Raw genomic sequence first — 20,515 nt, 5'->3', positions numbered from 1 at the left:
ATGTATTAGTCATAATAGACCACCTCACACATTATGTAGAGGCATTCCCCACAACTAAAGCAACAGCTCAGGTAGTAACAAAAATATTACTCGAACAAATCATCCCTAGGTATGGGGTAACAGAAGTAATAGATTCAGATCAAGGACCACACTTTACATCAAGAATCACTAGAAATATAGCTGAAGCCTTGGGAATAAAATGGGAAGAACATACTCCCTGGCACCCACAGAGTTCAGGGCGAGTAGAGAGAATGAATGGGGAACTAAAAAAGCAATTGGCCAAATTAACACTAGAAACTAAGCTCTCATGGATAAAATGCATTCCCCTTGCCCTCTTAAACCTTAGGGCCCAGCCCCGGGCTGACATAGGAATATCTCCCTTCGAAATGTTATACGGAATGCCATATGATGCGGGAACCCCTAAAGATCACCCGGGGGTGTTAGATAAGAACATTCAAGCTTATATCACAGAATTAATGAAGTATAAACAGGAATTGTGGAAAAAGGGACAATTGACTCAAAGACCCCCTCTGGACATTACCCTCCATCGAATAAAGCCTGGAGATTGGGTTCTGATAAAGACCTGGAGAGAAACCACACTGCAGCCTCGCTGGGAAGGTCCCTATCTGGTATTATTGACTACCAATACTGCCATCAGAACTGCTGAAAAAGGATGGACACATGCTAGTCGTGTTAAGGGTCCAGTACAAAATCACGAATGGAGAATCACTAGTCCAGCGGGTGATTTGAAAGTAAAACTGTCACGAAACCCTCCGTCAAGGAAAATGAGAACATGAATTAACAATGATTGTATAAACGTATCAGTATAGAATTTAATGTAGAAGGGAATATTTTGACTATTGTGAATGCAACTGTTGGGATATGTTTTAGAAAGGTAGTGGACCCACTGTGAAAACAGGGATACACAAATTGGTTATTAGCCTTCAGAGTGGCCGTGGAAATTTTAATAGAAGGGGGTAAACCTGGGGGTGAATTTGGATCCTTACCAGCATCACTTAAGTGTATAACCAGTGGGAAAAAGAATAGGGTGCAGTACCCCAAAGACCCACTTAAAAGGGAAGCAAAACCAGCCCCTCCTGAAGAATACTCTTGCTGCCGAGAAGATTATACACCCCATGGCTCGAGGCAACCGAGTCGATGGGCGAGGCAGAGGAGATAAAACATGTGGAGGGGTCTGCTCCATTATGAATGAATCCAAAGATTTAGGATCCAGAAGATACCCCAAGACTGGAAATAACTCCCCCGAACAATTAAAGACTCACTACTGCAGTGGGAAAACTGCCTATCTAAAACTAGCTCAATTGATAATAATATTAAGTCTCATTAATGAGGGTTGGGGCACAGAGGTACAGACACATGAGCCATTTAAGTGGTCCCATCAGAAGTAGTGTTACAAAATAGAAGGGGGTTGGATCTTCTCCTATTGCAGCAAGGGGGACTATGTGTGGCTCTTAAAGAACAATGTTGCACCTACGTTGATCAAACGGGGGTAGCAATAGATACAATGGCTGAACTAAGAAAACAGTTAGAACAAAGAAAAAGAGCCCAGGAGTCTCAAAGAAGTTGGTATGAGAGTTGGTTTAATGGTTCCTCCTGGTTCACTACATTATTATCCACAATAATGGGACCAGTTATTATGATAATATTAGGTTTGACCTTTGGACCCTGTATTTTAAATAGACTAATCGTTATTGTTAAGAACAGGCTAGAGGCAGCCCACCTAATGGTAATTAGAGAAAGATATGAACCCCTTGATGGGGAACTAGAAGAAGACGTCTTAGAATGGAGTCGACAAGAACTAAAACGGTTTAATGAGCAAAACAAAATAGTACAATAAAAGAAAAGGGGGGACTGTGATAAAATGTTTGCTCATTAAGACCGGGATGTGGTAGCATTGTGGTGGAGTGCTTGTTCATTAGGACCGGGATGTGATGGTGGAATATGGAGGCCACAAGGGTTGCAGAACACTCTAATTTTATGGGTAGATTGTGTACTCTGCATAGTTACAGGCAAAGCGCGCCCCGATGGATACAAAGTTCCACGGAAGGACCAACCAAGGAACGACACACCAAGTCGCACGATCACGACCGACCAATTAAAGGACAATACACTCGGGATAGACCTTACAAAAGAAGTTGCAAGGGACTGGACGGCGCGGCAGTTGGAGGAATGATAATCCCCCTGTCACCCAGCGCTGAATTGCCTTTTTGTTTTACCCGCTACAATTAATAAAAGTTTATAATTGGAACATTATTGGCTCATTGCTTATAAATTGATGACAGTGGAGATGGAGTGAGCATTTGTCTTGGATGTTGGGCTGTGCTTTGGGCACTGCTAGCAGTGGCTCTCAGTGCCCATCCCTACAGCCATCACCTGCATTTCCATGGCCTGCCTGGCTAAGGCAGCTGGAGCCCCACAGGGCACATGCACAGCAGCAAAGGTGAGCTGGATGGCAATGGGGTGAGAGCTGGGACACGAGGAACTTCCAGGGTCAGGTCAACACCCTGAGGGCCCTCTGAGAGCATGGAGCATGGGAATGAACCTTGTCCCAACTCTCCAGGCCTTAGCTTTTCCCAATGTCATTTTTACACAGAATAGAGCTGAGGCACAAAATGTTCTGTAAACAAATAATTTCAACTGGGATCTGAGCAAATCTATGCAGCAAACTGAAGTTTAATGCTCTTCTCTCTCTCCCTTCTTCCTTTACCAATTTCCTACCAGAGGAGGCGAGAGGAATGGTTTAAGTCAATAACCAAAGGCTTCACTTTCACAAACCCTTAGAGCTCCCAGTCTTCACTGCACCTGTCACTGCACTGCCTCCCCCACCTCATCCCAGCACACACACACACTGCACATGTAGAAGAAATACTCCCACAATCTGGCCTTAACCACTGCATTCCATGCTCTGTATTTCAAGCTTTCAAGTAATTTTTTTAGGCCTTGATGTAACCCCATCCTGCTGAGCCTCTTCATTCCCCATAGAGTGTAGCTATAGAATCAGCCAGGTTGAAAAAAACTCTAAGATCACCTAGTCCAGCTGCCAGCCCATCCCCACCATGCCCACTGACCACGTCCCTCAGTGCCACATCCACACGGTTCTGGAACACCTCCAGGGACGGTGACTGCACCACCTCCCTGGGCAGCCTGTGCCACTGCAGCTCCACTCTTTTCTGAGAAGAAATTTGTTCTAATATCCAACCTGAACCTCCCCCAGTATAACTGAAGGCCATTCACTCTCATTCTATCACTGTTACCAGAGAGAAGAAGCCAGCCCCCACACCTCCCTACAACCTCCTTCCAGGTCACTGTAGAGAGCAATAAAGTCTCTTCTGAACCTCTCTTCTTCCAGACAGAACAACTCCAGTTCCCTCAGCCACTCCCTATATGACTTGTGCTCCAGGTCCTTCACAGCTCCATTACCACCCATCTCTGGACATGCTCCAGGGTCTCAGTGTGACCTACAAGTGCACAGACAGCATATTAATTTCATCATGAGCCAGATGTCAAGGACAGCTCTGAATGTGTAGTATCTTTTGTAATATTATCTTTTTCTCTATGCTCCAGCTGAAACTGAAAAGTTACAGAAAAAGAGCCACAACATATTAGCACAGTCCTTTATCTTCAGCATTTAACATGATCCATTACATTTCCAAAAACAATTTGTGTAAGAGACTTTTCAGCACAGTGGTATCACAAACAATTGAAAGCATACAAAAATTGAAAGATTTGTATTTCAACAAAATAAGCTCTTACAGAACGGAGTCTTGTTTCACAAGGAGAGCTTCAGAGTAGAGGCAAGTGCTTTTCAGCCAGGGTAGCGTCAACAGCATGCAGTAACATGACATTATAGGGATGCAATCCCAATGGTTGAAACGTTAAATAAAAATTAAGATACATTAAACAAGCACTTGAAACACAGGCCATGCTATAAAATGCCCTTTTCAAGTCACCAAAAAACATTTTCTTTAAACAGTAGAATGTATATATTGTAATAAAAGTTCATAGTCACATTAAAAATGTTTTTCCAATACCCATTAAAAAAAAAATCATCTTTTGGCTGAAACCCAAAGCATACATTTCCAAGGGTACAGCAAATCAGAGAGAATTAATTTCCCATAAGTGCTTCTGAAAGAAATTCTGAAATGAATTCTTCTCTCGCTGATTTTGAATTGCACATCAAAGTTCTTTATCTGTTTGAATCAACCTGTTTTAGCTCCTAGCACAATTACTGCATCCTAAAAGTTCATTTCTAAGGTTTTTCAGGCTTCAATAGAAATTCCCTTCAGAATACAAATTCCGTTTTTACAAATGTTTCTTATTACAAAGGATAGAAGTGCACTGCAGCCATTTGTTTTCCAACAAGGCCTTTCAAATAAAGATTTTCATACCATGTGCACATGGCCAAAGTCCTCAGACACTGAGGAACAACTGACAATAAGTCATTTCCCTTACTAAAGAGAGTACACAATTCCGTAAAAATGGACTACAAAACCACAGTGCTAGTAATGCCCAGTTTTGTTATGATAGACATAGTAATATATACACAGTACATGTGGCACATTAAGCTTTTATGGGCAGCTCTTTGCATCAATAAGAATAGATTGTTGTATAAAATATTAAAAACAAGCTATTGAACTTGTACCACATGGAATTTATATGTATCTGACACTTTAAAAGGACCACTGTATGATAATATATTAAAGGATCATTTTCAAGTAAATCCTGATTTTCATAGACAAGAACACATGTATACTAAGTATTGCAGCAGTATCTATTCCTGGTAATCCGAAATCTGCAAAATAAAACATGTAAACTTACAGAAGTTTACTACCATATCTCCCAGTTCCAATCCTATTCTATTTCTGTATGCAAGATTACTTGCATGCTGTCCTAAATGGGAACCAAGAATTGAGGCTGCATCTGCAGGGATTTTGAGAAAGACAAATCCAGTAACATATAAATCTAAAATGAAGACATACTTCTCTCAGACACCTCATGAGAGCAAACACAATCACATTTCCAAGAATTGCAAGGGGCCTGGTTGTCTACTTTCTGACACAAGAGTAACCAAAGTACGTTTTGAGCATTCTCTCTCTTTACCCAACTGATTACAGAAGGTGAACTGTTGTACTCTGTAAGATCTCTCACAAAGTCAAGGGTTTTTGAGAATAAAGATCAGAAAGCATAACCTTAAAAATACTTAATACCCATTAAGATCAATTTGCATCACATATATTAGAGGTTAGACTTAAGAACTGTATGACGACATCCACTAGACAGGTATCATACAGATATTTGCATTCCCTCCCCATCCCATGCCCGGCATCATGTTTTTGAAGTGTTTCACCTCTCTCAGTTATCATGTGGACAACTACTGAATGATTCTTATTTAAATAATGAACGCTTCTTCTCCAACTTCCATACCAGAACAACTTGTAATACTGGCATTCCTGAACATAACATGGGCTAAGTTTAGTTCCAGTATTTGCAGGAGCACCAGAAGTTGGCCTACTATAAACCTGGATTTGGTTACAAAAAACAGTTATGCTATACTTTTTTTTTTATTTTCCCTTCAAACTCTTTTCAGAATAATGATTTTTTTTTTATTAGACACTGCTGTAAAAAATACAATGTAAGCATAGTGCATTTTATCTACAATTATTCTCTCATCTCAAAATAGCACTGACCTATGTAAATATATATTTTTAAAAATATTATGTTTTAATGGTGGCCAAATGGTAAGTACTTCACCATCTCTTACCCACCACAAATACTAACAACTGTTTGTCTCAAAAGGTGAAATACAAGTGCCACAATCCATTAAGCAGACTTAGTTCATTAAAATATATATGTAATTGAAATTAAATTTCCTCCCAGTGGATTTCAGAAACTATCCAAACACAATTTACAAGACTGCTCTCATTAATAGTCACTGGAGGTCTTAGTGGGGGAGCCAGATCACAATCTATTAATAAAGACCAAAGGTAAAATAAAGGGGCACAGAAATAGTTGGGCTTTTTTTTTTCAGTTGCTGGGTGCTTCTATTTCTGCTTTCCCTATTGCTGCCTCAGGAAAAAGTAGTTTTTTAAGTATGTTTGCATAGAATGGTCCATACACTTGTTTATTAAATTCTACAATGCTTGCAAATTGAGATCCAACAAGTTCCATCTCTGGTTGAATCACAGAAATGCCTCCTGGCAGCGTAGGCATACATTTCCGAAAACTTGGAAGAGCAAGCAAGCTTTTCATGAACAACTGGATCCGTTTATCTGAAACATAACAGCAAGTACACTCAGAACAATGTAAATCCAAAATGAAGACACACTCATTTCCCAAGTGCTCTGTAAATCAGTACATGAAATTCAATAATAGAGATAACTACGCTTTTCTAAGCTCATCTTGCAGAGGGAAGCAATACCAGAAGCCTTTTGCAGCTGGGTCCTGAGAGGCAGACAGAGCATTACCCTGCTGCAATGAAGTACTTTAACTAAAAGGTAGTAGATACTAACTAAAAACCCTCTGGGTTTAAACCGAAAAATAACAGAGACCGAGTATACTTGAAAGCTCTGGCATCTCTAGGCCCGTAGGTGAGCAGCATTTCTTTATTCAGCTAATTCAGTATTTTACTACAGTAAGAAAGTGCTTTAAAAACAGACCACTAATTAAGTTTTCAAACTTACTTCCAGCAAGCTTATCGAACAGCTTCTATATAGACATATACAGTAAGAGAACGATGTATGTTCTTACTAACCAATCAAGGAACTGACGGGGTTATTCTCCTCAACAATACTTGTGATTTGACCCATTAAATTATTCTGCATTTCTGTATTAAGAGTGGGAAGATCTCTTTCAGTAAGAGACTCATTCACTTTGATGCAAATCTGAACCCCAATAGCATTTAGAGCTTCTTTCAAATCAAAAGTTCTGGAAGAAAAAAAAAACAACAAACAGAGAAGCATTAACAAAATTTATAGTTTCTGTAACACTTCCAAGTGAACTTACCATCTCTTTTCCCCTTCATTTTCAACCTGCCCTCTGCAATGGCAGAACATAGGAATGCCATCAGCTGATTTCTGTGCTTCTACAGATACAAGTTGGCACCCATAAGATAAGGAATTCAATTGGAAAATCATTTTTAGCATGCAGCAATGACTCCAACGTACACTGACCTGGAGCTTACATATTCCTTGGGGCTCGATTCATAGCATTTCATGAGGAAAAAGGAAAATTGAAGTTTTTTTTTGTTTGTTTGGTTTTTTGATACTTTGAGATTGCATCATACTTGCTTGTAGCACAAGCTGTAGCAACATTAGATGCTGGATAACTAAAGCTACCTAAAGTAAACTTGAATCAACTAGCAAAAATGACTCGGGGAATATACTGTTGCAGCCCATCTAGTATTAGAACAGTTCAGTTGGAAAGGATCTACAAACACTAAAGCTCAATTGCCTGCCCGACTTTCGGACTAACTAATACTGAAAGCATTATCCAAGTACTTCCTTCTTTTGCCATTCATGATCAACAAATGGTAGCTATAACATTTGAACTGTTTTTCCCTGAGTTTTTAGATCCACTTGGTATTTCCTCTTAAAAAATAAAAAGTACAAAGAGGGATAAACAAGGCCTTACTTCTTGCTCATGCCTTCAAGAAGAGGAAGAGAGATTCTTTTCAGTTGGTTGGCAAAATCAGGCACGTTTACAATTGCAGCACCCACCATATTGTTTGTTATGAGACAAACACAAGCTATGATTTTTAATTGATTCAGCTTTTCTCTCAACTCCTGAAGACGAACTTCATCTGTTATTAGAGTCTAGAAGGAAAACAATAACACCAGTCTAGGAATACGGAGGGAGAAAAGCAGGCAGGACAAATAGGATTTAGTCATGAAACATTAACACTTAAATAAACATTCTGAATATGCAGCAATGCACAAAACAGCATTATGTACAAGTACAAGATGTCAGTCTGTGGTGGAGAAAAAAGATGAGGCTTCCTGTGAACAGAACACTGAAGAAGCCACATCTTCTTTCTCTCCACTGCTGACAATTCAGCCCATGATGTGGAATGCTTCTGAGATCCAGAAGACACTGTAGTGATCAGCATTAGACAAAATGTCCTCTGGGTTCAGTAGTCTTTTGAAAAATGCCATCATCTGTAGTTGATGGGCAGTGATGAACAATTGTGCATGACAAGCATCAGTTCAACCGCCTGAGCGGGTTCTATGAGTCACCTATAATGCTACAGGCAAAAAGCCAGCAGATCATACCAAGAACGTAATTACCACAGCTAAATGTAGTTTAAAATAAATAACTAAGTTTTATTTAAGCTTGAAAGTTCACAATAACCAAATCCCCCCCATTGACAAGATGGGCATTAACATTCAATCGTTTAATAGTAATCTCATACTTCAACAGTCTAGATTGACCAGAAGACACCTGCATGTAGCTCTTACTCAGACCTGGTAGAAGAATGGTAAGAGTAAGGTATTTTCCCTTTATTCTGCTGACTGGGAGCAATAAGAGCACCCCCACATAGTCTGGGAATTCTCTGCCAAGCCACTAAGTATAGCAGCTAAGATGCTTGCTGCAGTTGCTAATTTTACCCCTGACCATTTCACACTGGCTTTAAAGTGGCAGAGGTGGGTAATCAGGAGTTGGAAGGAAATACCAGTGATTCTTGAAGCAATAATTTACATGCATAGAGAAACTATGAATATTCACCATAGTGACCTTCAAGTTCTTAATGATTCTATTATAGAGTAAGAGATTTGCAACCTGATCCCACCAATTCCTGTTTCTGCCATCCTGATTGGGAAAACAAGGTACTACAGACAGATCTCTCTCTCTCTCAAAAAAAAATAATGAATAATAAATAAAAATATGTATACATGTATAAAGAAAGCCAAGCACCATCAGTACAAACCCCAGCTTTTGACCATGGGCATGACTGCTCTTAGGGCAGAGCTGCTAAGCCATGACTGGAGAGAGAAAAACTTCTGAATTTGCCCCATCTTGGTTCAGAAAACAAGACTAGTCAATTTATAAGTTTACTACTCAGAAGATAGAGAGCCACAAGAGAATATTTCACCTGTTGTCATTAATAGCATGATTACCATATGCATCAATATTTTCATACAGCTAGAAACCTGAAGACACTGGAAAACACTGACCTCTGGAATTGTTTTGTGGTAGTCCCACTGTAATAGTTTCAAGTAGCCATTGTTTAGCACCAGTGTAGGACTAATACTTGATTTAGAACTATGATCAGCACCAGAGGATGAGGATGAATCATTGGAAATGGATGACAATTCATCTTCTATTGATTCCTTTATCCATTCTGTTGTGAGATCCAGAGCACCTAAGCAAAGCAAATTAGCGCAGATTTATTGTATATTTACATCAAAGCAGTAACTTGAGAAAGCAAGCTGAATATATATATTTTAAATGACCATCTTTGCTGATCATCCTAATATTCCAACTAGTTTACACAAACCCAGTAAGAAACTCTTGGACCTTACCTGAGATTTTTTAAAAATAAAACCCTTAAACTCCAAGGACTCCAAAGATTCAAATCATTTTTTCCCCTCTTTCAGGGAAGCCACTAAGTAGTTGGGTCACAGAATTGGAAAGAAGAGGTGAAAGAATAAACTGTATTAACAGCAAATGAATCCTTTTTAAGTTACTTGGCAGGCTACACTTATAAACACTGCTGGCCATATCAACAGCTTACGGTTCCCATTTTAGAAGCCATTACTATAGATGCAAGTTTATTTCTTTCCTTTTAAAAATGTTCTCTTAAAGGCTGCTTTGCAACATTAAGCAAAATCTGTACCAGTGGATCAAGGTTACCTAAGAAACTTCTTTAAAGTTTGCATTAAAAAAAATGTCAAAACTCCTGCCCCTTCTGACTTTTCAGGCACGCTAACTGGTTTTCCCCCATATACTTCAGACTAACAGACTTGCTGGGTAGAAAAGAAGTCTCATCTTTCAATATAAAATACTAGGCTACTGCCTCCTGACAGTAAGAGTCACTGTTTTTCAGATACTATTCAATTAGACAAACTGAAATTTGTCAGAAAACATCCAATTGACAAAAAATGCTTAATAAATCAGTATTTGCTTACTGGAGTTTTTCAACTGAGAGATTCCCTGTCACATCCTTAAATAACCATATATATATTTAAAGGTTTAAATAAAATACAGCTTCAAGAACACCTACTTGGTGTTTCTTCAAGAATTTCCTGGAATTTTGTTCTTTCATAGTCCACCAAATTACGCCGAAGGTATGGTCTAAGGCTTTGAATTGTGTAATTTGCTACATCCATTTTCATCAGGTCCAGGACATGGAATATTTGCCTGAAAGAAAAGAGAGTTTAAAATAAGACAGCTAGAACAGTCAATTGATTTTAAGCAGCAAATGTGAGGCATGCCTTCATTAGCACTTTAATTCTCATTTTTGTGAAGGATTCTCCTTCCTTGTTATTTAAATCTAACAGTCACAGCTTTTTTTTTTTTTTTTTTTGTCTGAATACTTAAAGGAAGCATGCAGAAAAAAGTTCAAGGAAGAATGAATACACCCTCCGAATTTTGAAAGAATGAACAAGACTGACACAACTGTCTCAGAAACACATTGCTTCAAGAGGTGTTGCTGTTTAACGTTTAACTACTCAGAGTCAACAGTTTTAATTCAGGCATTCTACTCATGGCATTAGGATTGACATTACACTCCAGTCACAGAATGTTATAGCAATTGCCTCTTGCCTTTAATGCTCCTGCTGAGCAAGTTTTCTTTCAATTTGAGAATAATTATAAAAATGACACTATTTAAGACCTTCCCTACCATCTTTCACTGCCCAGCTCTATGAGATTAGAGATTTCTTTTTTTTCCCCTGTGTAAAAACCACTGAAATACCAACCTCAGTAATTCTACAATATTTTCAGTTGCTTTTAACTGTTTTATATCATTGTCTCTTATTGGAGCACATAATTTTCCCATAGTGTTGATGATATAGTTAGCTAGCCCATGAATATCAACAGCATTGTGTTCTGCCTGCTGCCTTATAAGATCTGTGTCCAGAACTTCACAAATTTGATTTTGAATCCTGTTTGCTCCTGGAGTCAGGAAGGAAAGAAGAATCTAAAGTAGGGGGAAAAAACACGAAAAGCTGATCAATAAAAACCGAAGCACTTTATAAACACATTAAAATAAGATTAGTTTTAGTGTCAAGTGTATTTAGCTGTAACAGGATAGATTAAGACTCGACACAATCTAAGGTAGCAAGAAAAAGGATGCGTAGTCAGCCAGAAACCAACAGAAATGTTAAGCTTTGAGAAGTATTTTGACTTGAAGCTAACCATCCTGCATTGAAAGCTGTCTGGACATGTGCCTATGTGTGGCCATAATCACAATTAATACAGATATCTGATAAATATTCTGTATAGTCATGGCTTCATTTTAAAAGCTGGTAATCAAAATATTGGCTTGGCTATGAATTAATAGAACCTTCAGTGAATTACTAGACTCAGACCTGACGAAGTTATTAGGGAGGGAAAAGAAAGTTACCTCCTTAATTTCCTCAAAGAGCTTGATAGCATGTTCATATTCTGGAGGGTCTTCATTCAGTTCTGATTCCAGGTGATCCCAAAATGCCTTGTGTACTATTTGTTTCACTGTGCCTGCAAAGCTGTGGAAGAAGGCAATTACAGACAAGGACCACTAAATAGCTTTCATTCTTGGTAGCAGTGTTTTAGGGTTAACCCAGTAACTTGCTGGAAACATACAACACATTGCCTAAAACAGTATTTTTCTTGTGTTGACAACATCAGCTCCTAAGACACAATCTATGTCAAGAAGCCTTTCCCAAAACACTGTATTAGAAAGTGCTGCTGATCATTCAAATGCAGTTACAGAGATAGTGCCTTTCCTTTTTCCTTACCATATTCATATTACTTGTCATAACCTTGTGTGCTATGGGCTAAGCTTTCTCAAAAATGCATCCATCATATAAATATCGCTTAAGGGATTTCTGCAATTAAAAACTTGATTGCCTTTCATGTTAATTTTCTCAATAGATGAGGTTTTTAACTTAAAAAGATATCTGTAATCAAGAACATTTTAACCACCTACAATGAGGAAAGTATTTCTCACTTCCTCTGGATCTCCAGATCCTTTTACATCTCCTTTGGTTTATTATTAGAGATAAGAAAGATGAGGATCATCATTAATTTATCATCATGAGACCAAATCGCTACTACAAACAGCTACATAGAATCCTGCTATTTCACCTTCTCTGCAGGACCTGAATTACACAGAACAGACCCATACTCTTTGTTTTCACTATGTGAATTCATGTGACATTAGCTTTTTACCCTCCACATGACGTTTACAGCAGAACATAAGATGCTCTATGTGTATCAATCCAACTGGGTGGCAATACTTGCTCTGAGCAAGACAGCCTTGACAGTGACTCTTGGATTTGTATTAGAAACATCCATAGCCTTTCAAAAGGCTATGTTGTTTGTTTGATTTAATGCTGCAGTATTTCTCCTCTCTTTTCAATCTTGCTCTGTGCAAAATTCATGCCCTTACCTGTTCTGTGGGTGGTCTTCATGTTTTATACAGAAATTTGCATTCACAGCAATTTCATGAGCTAATGTCAAGTTGGATAAATTCCTTGCAGCTGCCATCAGTTCATCAAATGTAACCATCTTGGGAGGACTTGCTGCTGGATCAAACAAAATCAAGACAAAACACTATGGTAGGTAACTGCAATTCAAAGTATTATTAAAAAATTAGCAGCCTTGTACACAAGTAACAAGGCAAGAAATTGTGCTTTTTGCTAATTGGACTCAGTGCTTTAGAAGAAAGAAGCTAGGATTAGCAGACCTTTATATCTTCTTAAAACACTAACTCAGGAAACTCCCAGCTTATCAAGGGTGTGTGTGTGTGTGTTTGTGTGTGTGTATGGGTGGGTAACATCACGTTTTTAAAGTAATTTTATGTTTTTGCATCTTAATGGAGATAGTTTTTTTTCCCTTCAAAACAGGACGCCATAGTCTGTCTTATGATAGAACTTCCTGCCAGTAGTTCTATAAGATCCACCAGAAGAAAAGCACAGGCAATAGATACTAGACTTGCACCATAATCTGGAGCATGTGATAATGCTTTTCTTGCCTGCAGAAAAGGTTCTGATGTTACTGATTTAACAAACCCCTACTTAACCATCACAAACGCATTGTAAGTTACAGCCCCTTTCTTAAACAAATATGTATTAAGAACATAAACATTTCTAAAGAATATTTGAAAGCAGGAGTGTTTCTGAGATCCCTGCTTTTAAACACCAGGTTTTCCCATTTAATATTTATGATTACTGTTCTGTCATTACTATTCTTTAGGAGTCAAGAGCTAATTGCCAATTGCTGCTCTACTAACAGGCCTGTTTTAATGCAAGATTTCACTTATTTGGACACACAGGTATGCACTGTCTGAGAATGCTTACAGATACTAACACTAAGCACATTTTAATTAAGGTTTTATTTATCGATACTCATTCAGGAAACATCTTCCTTGTGCAAATGAGCGTTTAATCCTAAGGTTTACCAGTGAAATACTAAAATCATAGGTTATTTTAGGTAACACTAAGTTAACTTTATGTCATAAAAAGATGTAATTTTGAACAGCGTAAGGGGCAAAGTCAGTTTGGTTGAATGAGCGACTGCTACCAACATCAAGATTTACTTTAGACTGATACCCACAGTGGCACACTTCCCTTACATTTTCTGAAGAAGCCAACATGGACACCCCCTCCCCCCCCAAACACAGCTATCAGTCATACTCCACACAAAAAGAGATGCGCTGCTCCATGGCCAGGAGAATGCTACACACTTCATTTAATACTCTTATTATACACAGATTCAGACTCCCAGGCTCTAGCCACGACATGCAAGAGACAGAAGACAGGCTATCTGTGTTGATGTACAGCACAGGTAAGGTTGAAATAGGCTTACAAGCTGGGGAACTGGGTTTGCTTGAAGAATCACTGTTAAAGCTCTGTCTTGAATATTCAGAGTCACTAGAAGAAGCTGTACTTTCAGAGAGGCGAGAAGAATCTGAATCGCTGTTCTGGTCATCGTTGAGAGGCATTGTGCTTCCCTTTAGCTAGTGAAGTAAACAAAATCTGGAAAGACAAACACACTTCCTATGTTTTTTGGTTTTCAAAGCTGAATACAGATTATAGTGTGAAGAAAGAAAAGTAGTTGTCTTCCTTTAAAAGCGCTACAAAAAAGATCTGGCTTGACACATGCAGAATCATGCAGTTATTAATAAACTGTATCAGTCCTGCAATAAGTTTTTGTACTTTTTGCCATTCCATATTTTACCATCTCTAACATAATCAATCTTTAAATTGATTAAAATCAAACAAAAACATCAACAAAAAAAGAAACAAACTGCTGACAGAAACTCCCCCAGATTACTTGCTGACAGAATTTTGGAAGCTCTCAATCTCAAAATATAAAGACATTTATCAGGGTGTTACCATCCCCCACCTTACTTAACCATCAAGTGATATTTAGCAATTAGCTTCCTGCCACAGACTGCACAGAGAGCAATGACTCTCTACTTCTCTCTACATAAGGCACAGCCTCCCAGGCAGATGATCTACAACTGCACAGAACTTGGACAGTTGTGTATTTCAATAGAGATTATTAATAGTTCTAAGTCAGGAAGTAAAAATCTTTTAATCATCGTATTAAAATGAGAAACTGGAAGTCAGTCATAACTACTCCTAGAGGAATTTGGCCTAGATACCATGAGGAGCAGTGCATCGTTAACTAAGGCCACAAAGTACCCTGTAGTAGACTTTGTGAAGAGACACAGACAGCAAGTAACATGACTTCACTTATGATTAAACAGCATCTGCAGGCAAAGGATACTGCACACGGCAACTTCACTGAACTTGGCAAAAGCTACTCTTGGCAGCTAAAGGATGATTGTTGTGTGTAGTTACATGAATCAATGCACTGTGGGGTTGTGATGTAGACAAAAGAGGACAAGGATTATGATCTCTTTATGTTACGGCTTAAGAGTGCTTGATTTCTCGGGTACCAGCTCATGCTGAACAGACCTTTACAACTTGAGTTATTCCACTGATGAATACTTCCCCATTAACTGAGATGATTAATAGTTGTTTGGTGTTTGTTTCCTCCTCCGCCCCCAAGAGGAAAGATGATGTATTTGAGTGCCTTTCTGTTCTATTTTGTGAAGGGGATCACATCAACAAGGACAGCTAACTGTTTATTAACTTACTGGAGAAGTCACTAGGAGACCTTACATCACTGCATAGAAGGTCATAGGTTCAAGGCTTTCAGCTCTAGTTCATGCAATCATAGAATCTGTAGAGTTGGAAGGAACCTCTGAAGGCCATCTAGACCAACTCCCAGAAGCTAACAGGAACACCACAGATAAATCAAGTTGCCCAGGGCTTGATCCAGATAAACCTTGATTCCAGGAACAGATCATCCACCTCAACTCTGTTGCAGTGCCTCACCATCCTCACTGCAGAAGATTTTTCCTTATATGTAACCTGAATCTACCTTCCTTGAGCTTGAAACCGTTTTCCCTTGTCCTGTAACCACAGACCCTGCTAAAGAGTCTGTCCCCTTCTTTCCTGCAGCTCCCTTCTAGATACTGAAACGTCACTATTATGTCACTTCAGAGCCTCTAATTATGGTACTTAATATTAGAAGTCTTCTAATAAAACAGCAATATTATCATACCCAACAAAGCTGAAAATATAGATTTATAGTATTGTTTAGGCAAAATAAAGAGTTGCAAGAAAACTTGGCAAGCCAAAAGGCTCAAAGATATTTTTGACGGAAATGATATTTATCTAAGTTACAATTAGAAATGAGTCACTTGCTCATGTTATGCAAAAGTAGAACTTCTCTGCTATGATTTGTGTTACACATCTCAAAGCTAAACCTGACTAGAAACTAGCTGTGACAAGTAACCTCACCATAGAATCACACTGCAGGTACCTGATGTGGAACTGCTTGCTTATAGTAGTAACCCTACAGAACCTGCAAAGCATATGTTACTTGCCAATCTATTGCTTCTGCATCAACACAGCACAGAATTCCCTGCCTATAAACATGGCTAAAGCCTCTTCATTCGCATGCAAATAACTAACCTCCAGAAGGTCAATGTTGCATGTGGTCCATGGAAAAACTGATGTGCGTTGTTAGATGTGTACTGGCCCAAGAGGTCTTGTAAATCCCTTGCCTTCACGGTGTGTCTACTGCTTCAGTCTAGATATTAAAAGAACAAGAAAGAGATCAAATAGATATTAAAAAGGAGAAAAAATAAATATCACTAGATTTATACATTATCAAGAACTTCCTCTTAGCTGTACGATAGTTTTTTAGTAACATATTTGAATAGTCAAATATTCAGACTTGCAAAGCATTTCTAGCAGTAAGCAGTACCAAAACACCCATAGAAGCAAGACAGCATTGTCATTTTCTATCACAATCCTATGATCAAGATAACTAAATAGTTAAAGTGGAATTTCTATACACGTTAAGTATTTACATAGTACTCCAAGCAAAGGATCTGTCAGCAACAAATAGTCGCATCTGAAAGAGAACCATGACTTATTTTGATGCACTGAGAATGTACCTGCTCCTACAATTCATGCTTACAAACATACAAACAGCAGAGAAGCTGTTAAGAGTGTTTAGAAGACTTAAGTCCCAACAAACCAACACAGGATGGCACATAAAAAAAACAACAACAACAACAACAACAAAACACTGCAATGCTTGATGTAGTAACTATACTTCTTAGTAGGATGCCTCAAGTGGTGAGGAAGAAAATGGACGTATGTTAAGATTGCTAAACTTGAAGTTTAAAGGATACAGAAGGCAGCAAGCACATCAAACAACAAAGCAAACAAATGAATAGACAAGCAGGATCCAGAAATGCCATCTAGTTTTATGCTACCCAACAGCTAAAGGATAAAGGAAAGAACTTTCACCAAGAACATCAAAATACAAACCAAAAAGGGCTTTTCTAATTAGTTACAACAGAGGATCAAGCTACTTAGTCCATTCTTGGTAACATACACTCCAATAGCTTCTTGTTCAGAAGTTACTAAGGGCCAAGTTCACAAATAATTTTAAGTATATATGCATACAGTTTCTAAGTAAGAAATATAAGGGCTGCTCTGAAAGAAACACCTCCTGTTATATATTGGCTAACAACACCAGGAGCATATTGGTTGTATAGCAGTAAAGGTCAAAACTTCTCACCAATACTCCATTGCATTTTGCCACGTGACATATAGCAGCAGAGGGGCAGTCTGACAAAGCAGCACCTGACACAGAAGTATGTATGAAGCAAAGGTGTGTCATTGATTTCCTCCAAGCAGAAAATCAGCACCCACTGACATTCATCAATGTTTGCTGAACGTTTACAGAGACCAAACAGCAGATGCAAAAACAATAAGGTGATGGGTGGTAAAATACTGTGGGTCCTCCTCTGGTGCAGAGTATTACAAAGGCAGCATGCAGGCTCTTGTTTATTACTGATGAAAACACATTCAGAATATGTTCAACTAACATGTTCAGAAACAGTGTTTTGTTACTGAGAATGCACTCTGCTCACTGCTGTTATTGTGTTCTTTGTAGCTGTTGTAGTTTCCTTGGAAATAAACAGGAGGCATTGCTTTCAGAGTGACCCACATAATTCAAAAAGCCCTCCAGCCTTCCAGGACCTTTTTAACTCCCTGTCCTGAATAAACAACACCATCTTCTAATTTTTAAAGGGTAAGCATTACATATTAGGCTCTTATTTTAATACACAGATTTATATCCCACCTTTCTATCAAAGCTTTAGTCCATTTTTCTATCTGCAAGTTTCCAGCTAACATAACAAGGAATAACCAAACTAGCACATACAGCCCTGCTGCTGAGGCAGCTCTGGATCACTCCATATAGGATGGAAGCACGCTGTACAGCAGTGCAGTGGTATGGTATTGCTATGCCCCTGCACAGATCCCCTTCACCCCACCTGACTGCTGTGGATGTGTCCAAGATCACGAGGTGTGATTAGCTCTCAAGAACTTTTTATTCCCGAGGGCTTCCTTTAGCCATTATCTTAAGAGGGAGGAAAAAAAGCTTGGAAGGCTTTATTTTTCCTTTAGATAACAGCTTCACGGACAGTAATTCCACAGAGCAGCTTTGTTCAGAGCCCTTCATCCGTATGCACTCCTCTCGCAATGTTCTGTCCAGCTGGACCGCTGCACAGGTTTTATCTCGCTCATTCCACTGGGCTGCTGCCCTATCAGCAAGGCGGTATCGGCTCGGGTTTCCCTTCTCGCTGCCTCTGTCAGCCCTCGGCCGCAAAGCACAGGAGCAGAAAAGCGCCTTTGTTGAGTGTTACTGCGGGCAGCTTCGTCTCTCCGCCCGCGGAGCTCCCCTTCAGTCCCGAGGACCGAACTCAGTCCTCCACCCCAGACAGCTGGGGGGACCTCAGATCGAAGCCCCTCCTCCCACCGCCGGCTCCACCTCTTCCTCCCCGGCCTGTCTCCTCCCCCGGCCCCATGTTTTTAACAGTTACAGAGTTTGGCACTGTCCGACCAAAACAAACAACGTTACCAAGGACAGGCCCGGGGGGAGAAAAAGAGAAGGGGGAGCCGCTCCGCCAGCCCGGCTGTCCCGATCTCAGCGCCCGTCCCCAGGTGCCCTCGCTACTCGCTGCCGGAACTCCGCGACTCTGCCCGTGAGGGCTGGGGGGGTCCCCCCGACGGGCAGCGGGACGGCTGCCCCCCGCACCACACCGGAGGGCTGCGACCCTCGGAACAGGACTCGCCCCGCAGTCACCTCTGAGCACTGCAGCCCAACCCGCTCACTTACCGCAGGCCCGCAGCAGCACCCCCAACTCCCCGCGGTGCTCGCCGGGGCTTTAAACAACCGCCGGGTTTATGTAGCAGCCCGGACTGTGAGTGTCTTCCTCGGGCGCGCCCATCTCTGCCGAGAGCGGTGATATGGGGGGGGGAAGTAACTCGTTCCTGCCCGCCAGCTGTCAGCTATCCCGAGAGATTTAGGTCAGCTCCTCCTCATGCCCCCAAAAACAGTGTGTGTCCCCTCGGAGTGCCCAGAGCTGATCACTAAGCGAGGAGCAAGAGGCGGTGACAGAGGAAAAACCGTGCTGCACCCCCCCGTGCGGAATGGGCCCGGCCGGGGGAAGGCCGGCCACAGGGCTGGGTGGTGTTTACGGAAGAGCGGCTTCGACCCGGGCTGACCCCGCCCCATCTGCGGCGATGGGCGCGGCCTCCTCATAGAGCCCTGCCCCCGAGCCGCCCTTAGGGGTTGGGAGGTGTGTGGGTCCCCGAGGAGATCGTAGGGAATGGGGATGAGTGAGCTGGGTCGTGGCAGCACCTCTGGGCGGGTTTGTTTTTTGTTCTTTTTCCTGTCGAGGAAGCTTTAGCTATGCTCCTAGCCCTGATCCCTGCCCTCTCAGTGATGGGGGTGAGACTCCCCCGCCGCCATCTCAACTCTTCCATTGCCCCCCGCCGCCATCTTGGCCTCAGGGCAAGTATGAGGCGTTGAGTCACTTATGACATTGCTAGGCCCGGTTAGCACCTGCTGAGGAACGAACGCAGCGGTGAAGCGCTGTTATTACCGATGCCTTGCTCATCGCTGCATGGCCTTATTACCGGGCAGGCTTACACACCTGACACTGACACTGCTTCCCATCACAGGAGCTGTGTGCTGTCCTTGCCTTACCTCCCAGGAAGCATGGAGGGCAGAATGTTGGCAGTCATTAGCAGCTGCCTCAGGGTTGAAAACGAGCTCTACTGCTTAAGGAAACAGAGCTCCCCTTCCTGTGGACAACAATAGTTGTGACAAGAACCTTGTGAGACAGTTGTTGCATTCTCAAAGACCAGAGACTGCTGCTATAAGTTTTACAAATGCAGCCTCTGCTGAATGCGGGGCACAGTTTGCCCTTGCAAGACCTAGGGACCCTGCTCGGGCAGCAGTACTGGCTCCCAGAGAAGCAGAGCACCTGTCAGCCCTGATGCTCCAGTCCAGCCTTTGCCTTTGGAGACATTAAATGAGATTAAGTGCAACAGCCTAATCCGCTTGCTTCCATAAAGAACACAGCATTTTAAATAACTATGTTTGCACTACTTTGTCCTAGTTTTTGCATGACGCATGGCAACAATCATCTTGGAGAAGCTCGTAAAAGCTTTGGAGAAGACTGACAGACTGCAGCTGGACTGTTATGTACAGGACTGTTTTCACTCACAAATACGCTATTTATTATGTTTCATCCATTTTGGATAGGAGCGAAGAAAACACAAACTCCAATGTATGCTGTGATGGCTGCTGTTGCCCTTTGTTAATTAACCAGCTGTATCATATTAACTTGCACAAACAGTGCTTGGAACAAGCACTGGGGCTGGTGGCTCAGGGGCCATTTTGTGTGCAT

The 20,515-nt window shown here is 40.8% G+C and overlaps 1 protein-coding gene across 10 annotated transcripts; it reads right to left on the bottom strand.

The window, feature by feature from the left end:
- Window positions 1–3,621: 3,621 nt before the first annotated feature.
- Window positions 3,622–19,027, bottom strand: TCP11L2 (t-complex 11 like 2). 10 transcript variants are annotated; one of them, XR_014935445.1, is made up of 11 exons: window positions 18,937–19,027; window positions 16,212–16,329; window positions 14,029–14,198; window positions 12,611–12,746; window positions 11,585–11,705; window positions 10,938–11,158; window positions 10,241–10,377; window positions 9,192–9,379; window positions 7,651–7,857; window positions 6,773–6,945; window positions 3,622–6,290 (listed from the first exon to the last, which is right to left on the bottom strand). XR_014935445.1 is itself a non-coding variant. In XM_015864086.3 (11 exons), the coding sequence occupies exons 3-11, from the start codon at window positions 14,162–14,164 to the stop codon at window positions 6,046–6,048; spliced, it is 1,539 nt and encodes a 512-aa protein (XP_015719572.1). In that variant the 5' UTR covers window positions 14,165–14,198; window positions 16,212–16,329; window positions 18,092–19,027; the 3' UTR covers window positions 3,622–6,045. The 10 variants fall into 10 exon arrangements, 9 of the variants coding, with proteins under 9 accessions (XP_015719572.1, XP_085374961.1, XP_015719564.1 ...); XM_015864086.3 differs by having other exon boundaries at window positions 7,651–7,832; window positions 18,092–19,027; XM_085518835.1 differs by having other exon boundaries at window positions 7,651–7,832; window positions 12,611–12,743; window positions 18,092–19,027.
- Window positions 19,028–20,515: the final 1,488 nt, after the last annotated feature.

This window comes from Coturnix japonica, chromosome 1 (assembly GCF_054131305.1).
Source record: "Coturnix japonica strain WE chromosome 1, WE-NBRP24, whole genome shotgun sequence".
NCBI lineage: Eukaryota > Metazoa > Chordata > Aves > Galliformes > Phasianidae > Coturnix > Coturnix japonica.
This window is presented reverse-complemented; position numbering and strand designations above follow the sequence as displayed.

Excerpts from the sequence above, each read along its gene's own strand:
- TCP11L2 (XM_015864086.3), bottom strand. The coding sequence starts at position 14,164 with ATGCCTCTCAACGATGACCAGAACAGCGATTCAGATTCTTCTCGCCTC. Across the intron at positions 9,380-10,240 it reads AATTCTTGAAGAAACACCAA|GTGCTCTGGATCTCACAACA; the intron begins GTAGGTGTTCTT and ends TGCTTTGCTTAG. Across the intron at positions 7,833-9,191 it reads ACCACAAAACAATTCCAGAG|ACTCTAATAACAGATGAAGT; the intron begins GTCAGTGTTTTC and ends TTTTCCTTCTAG.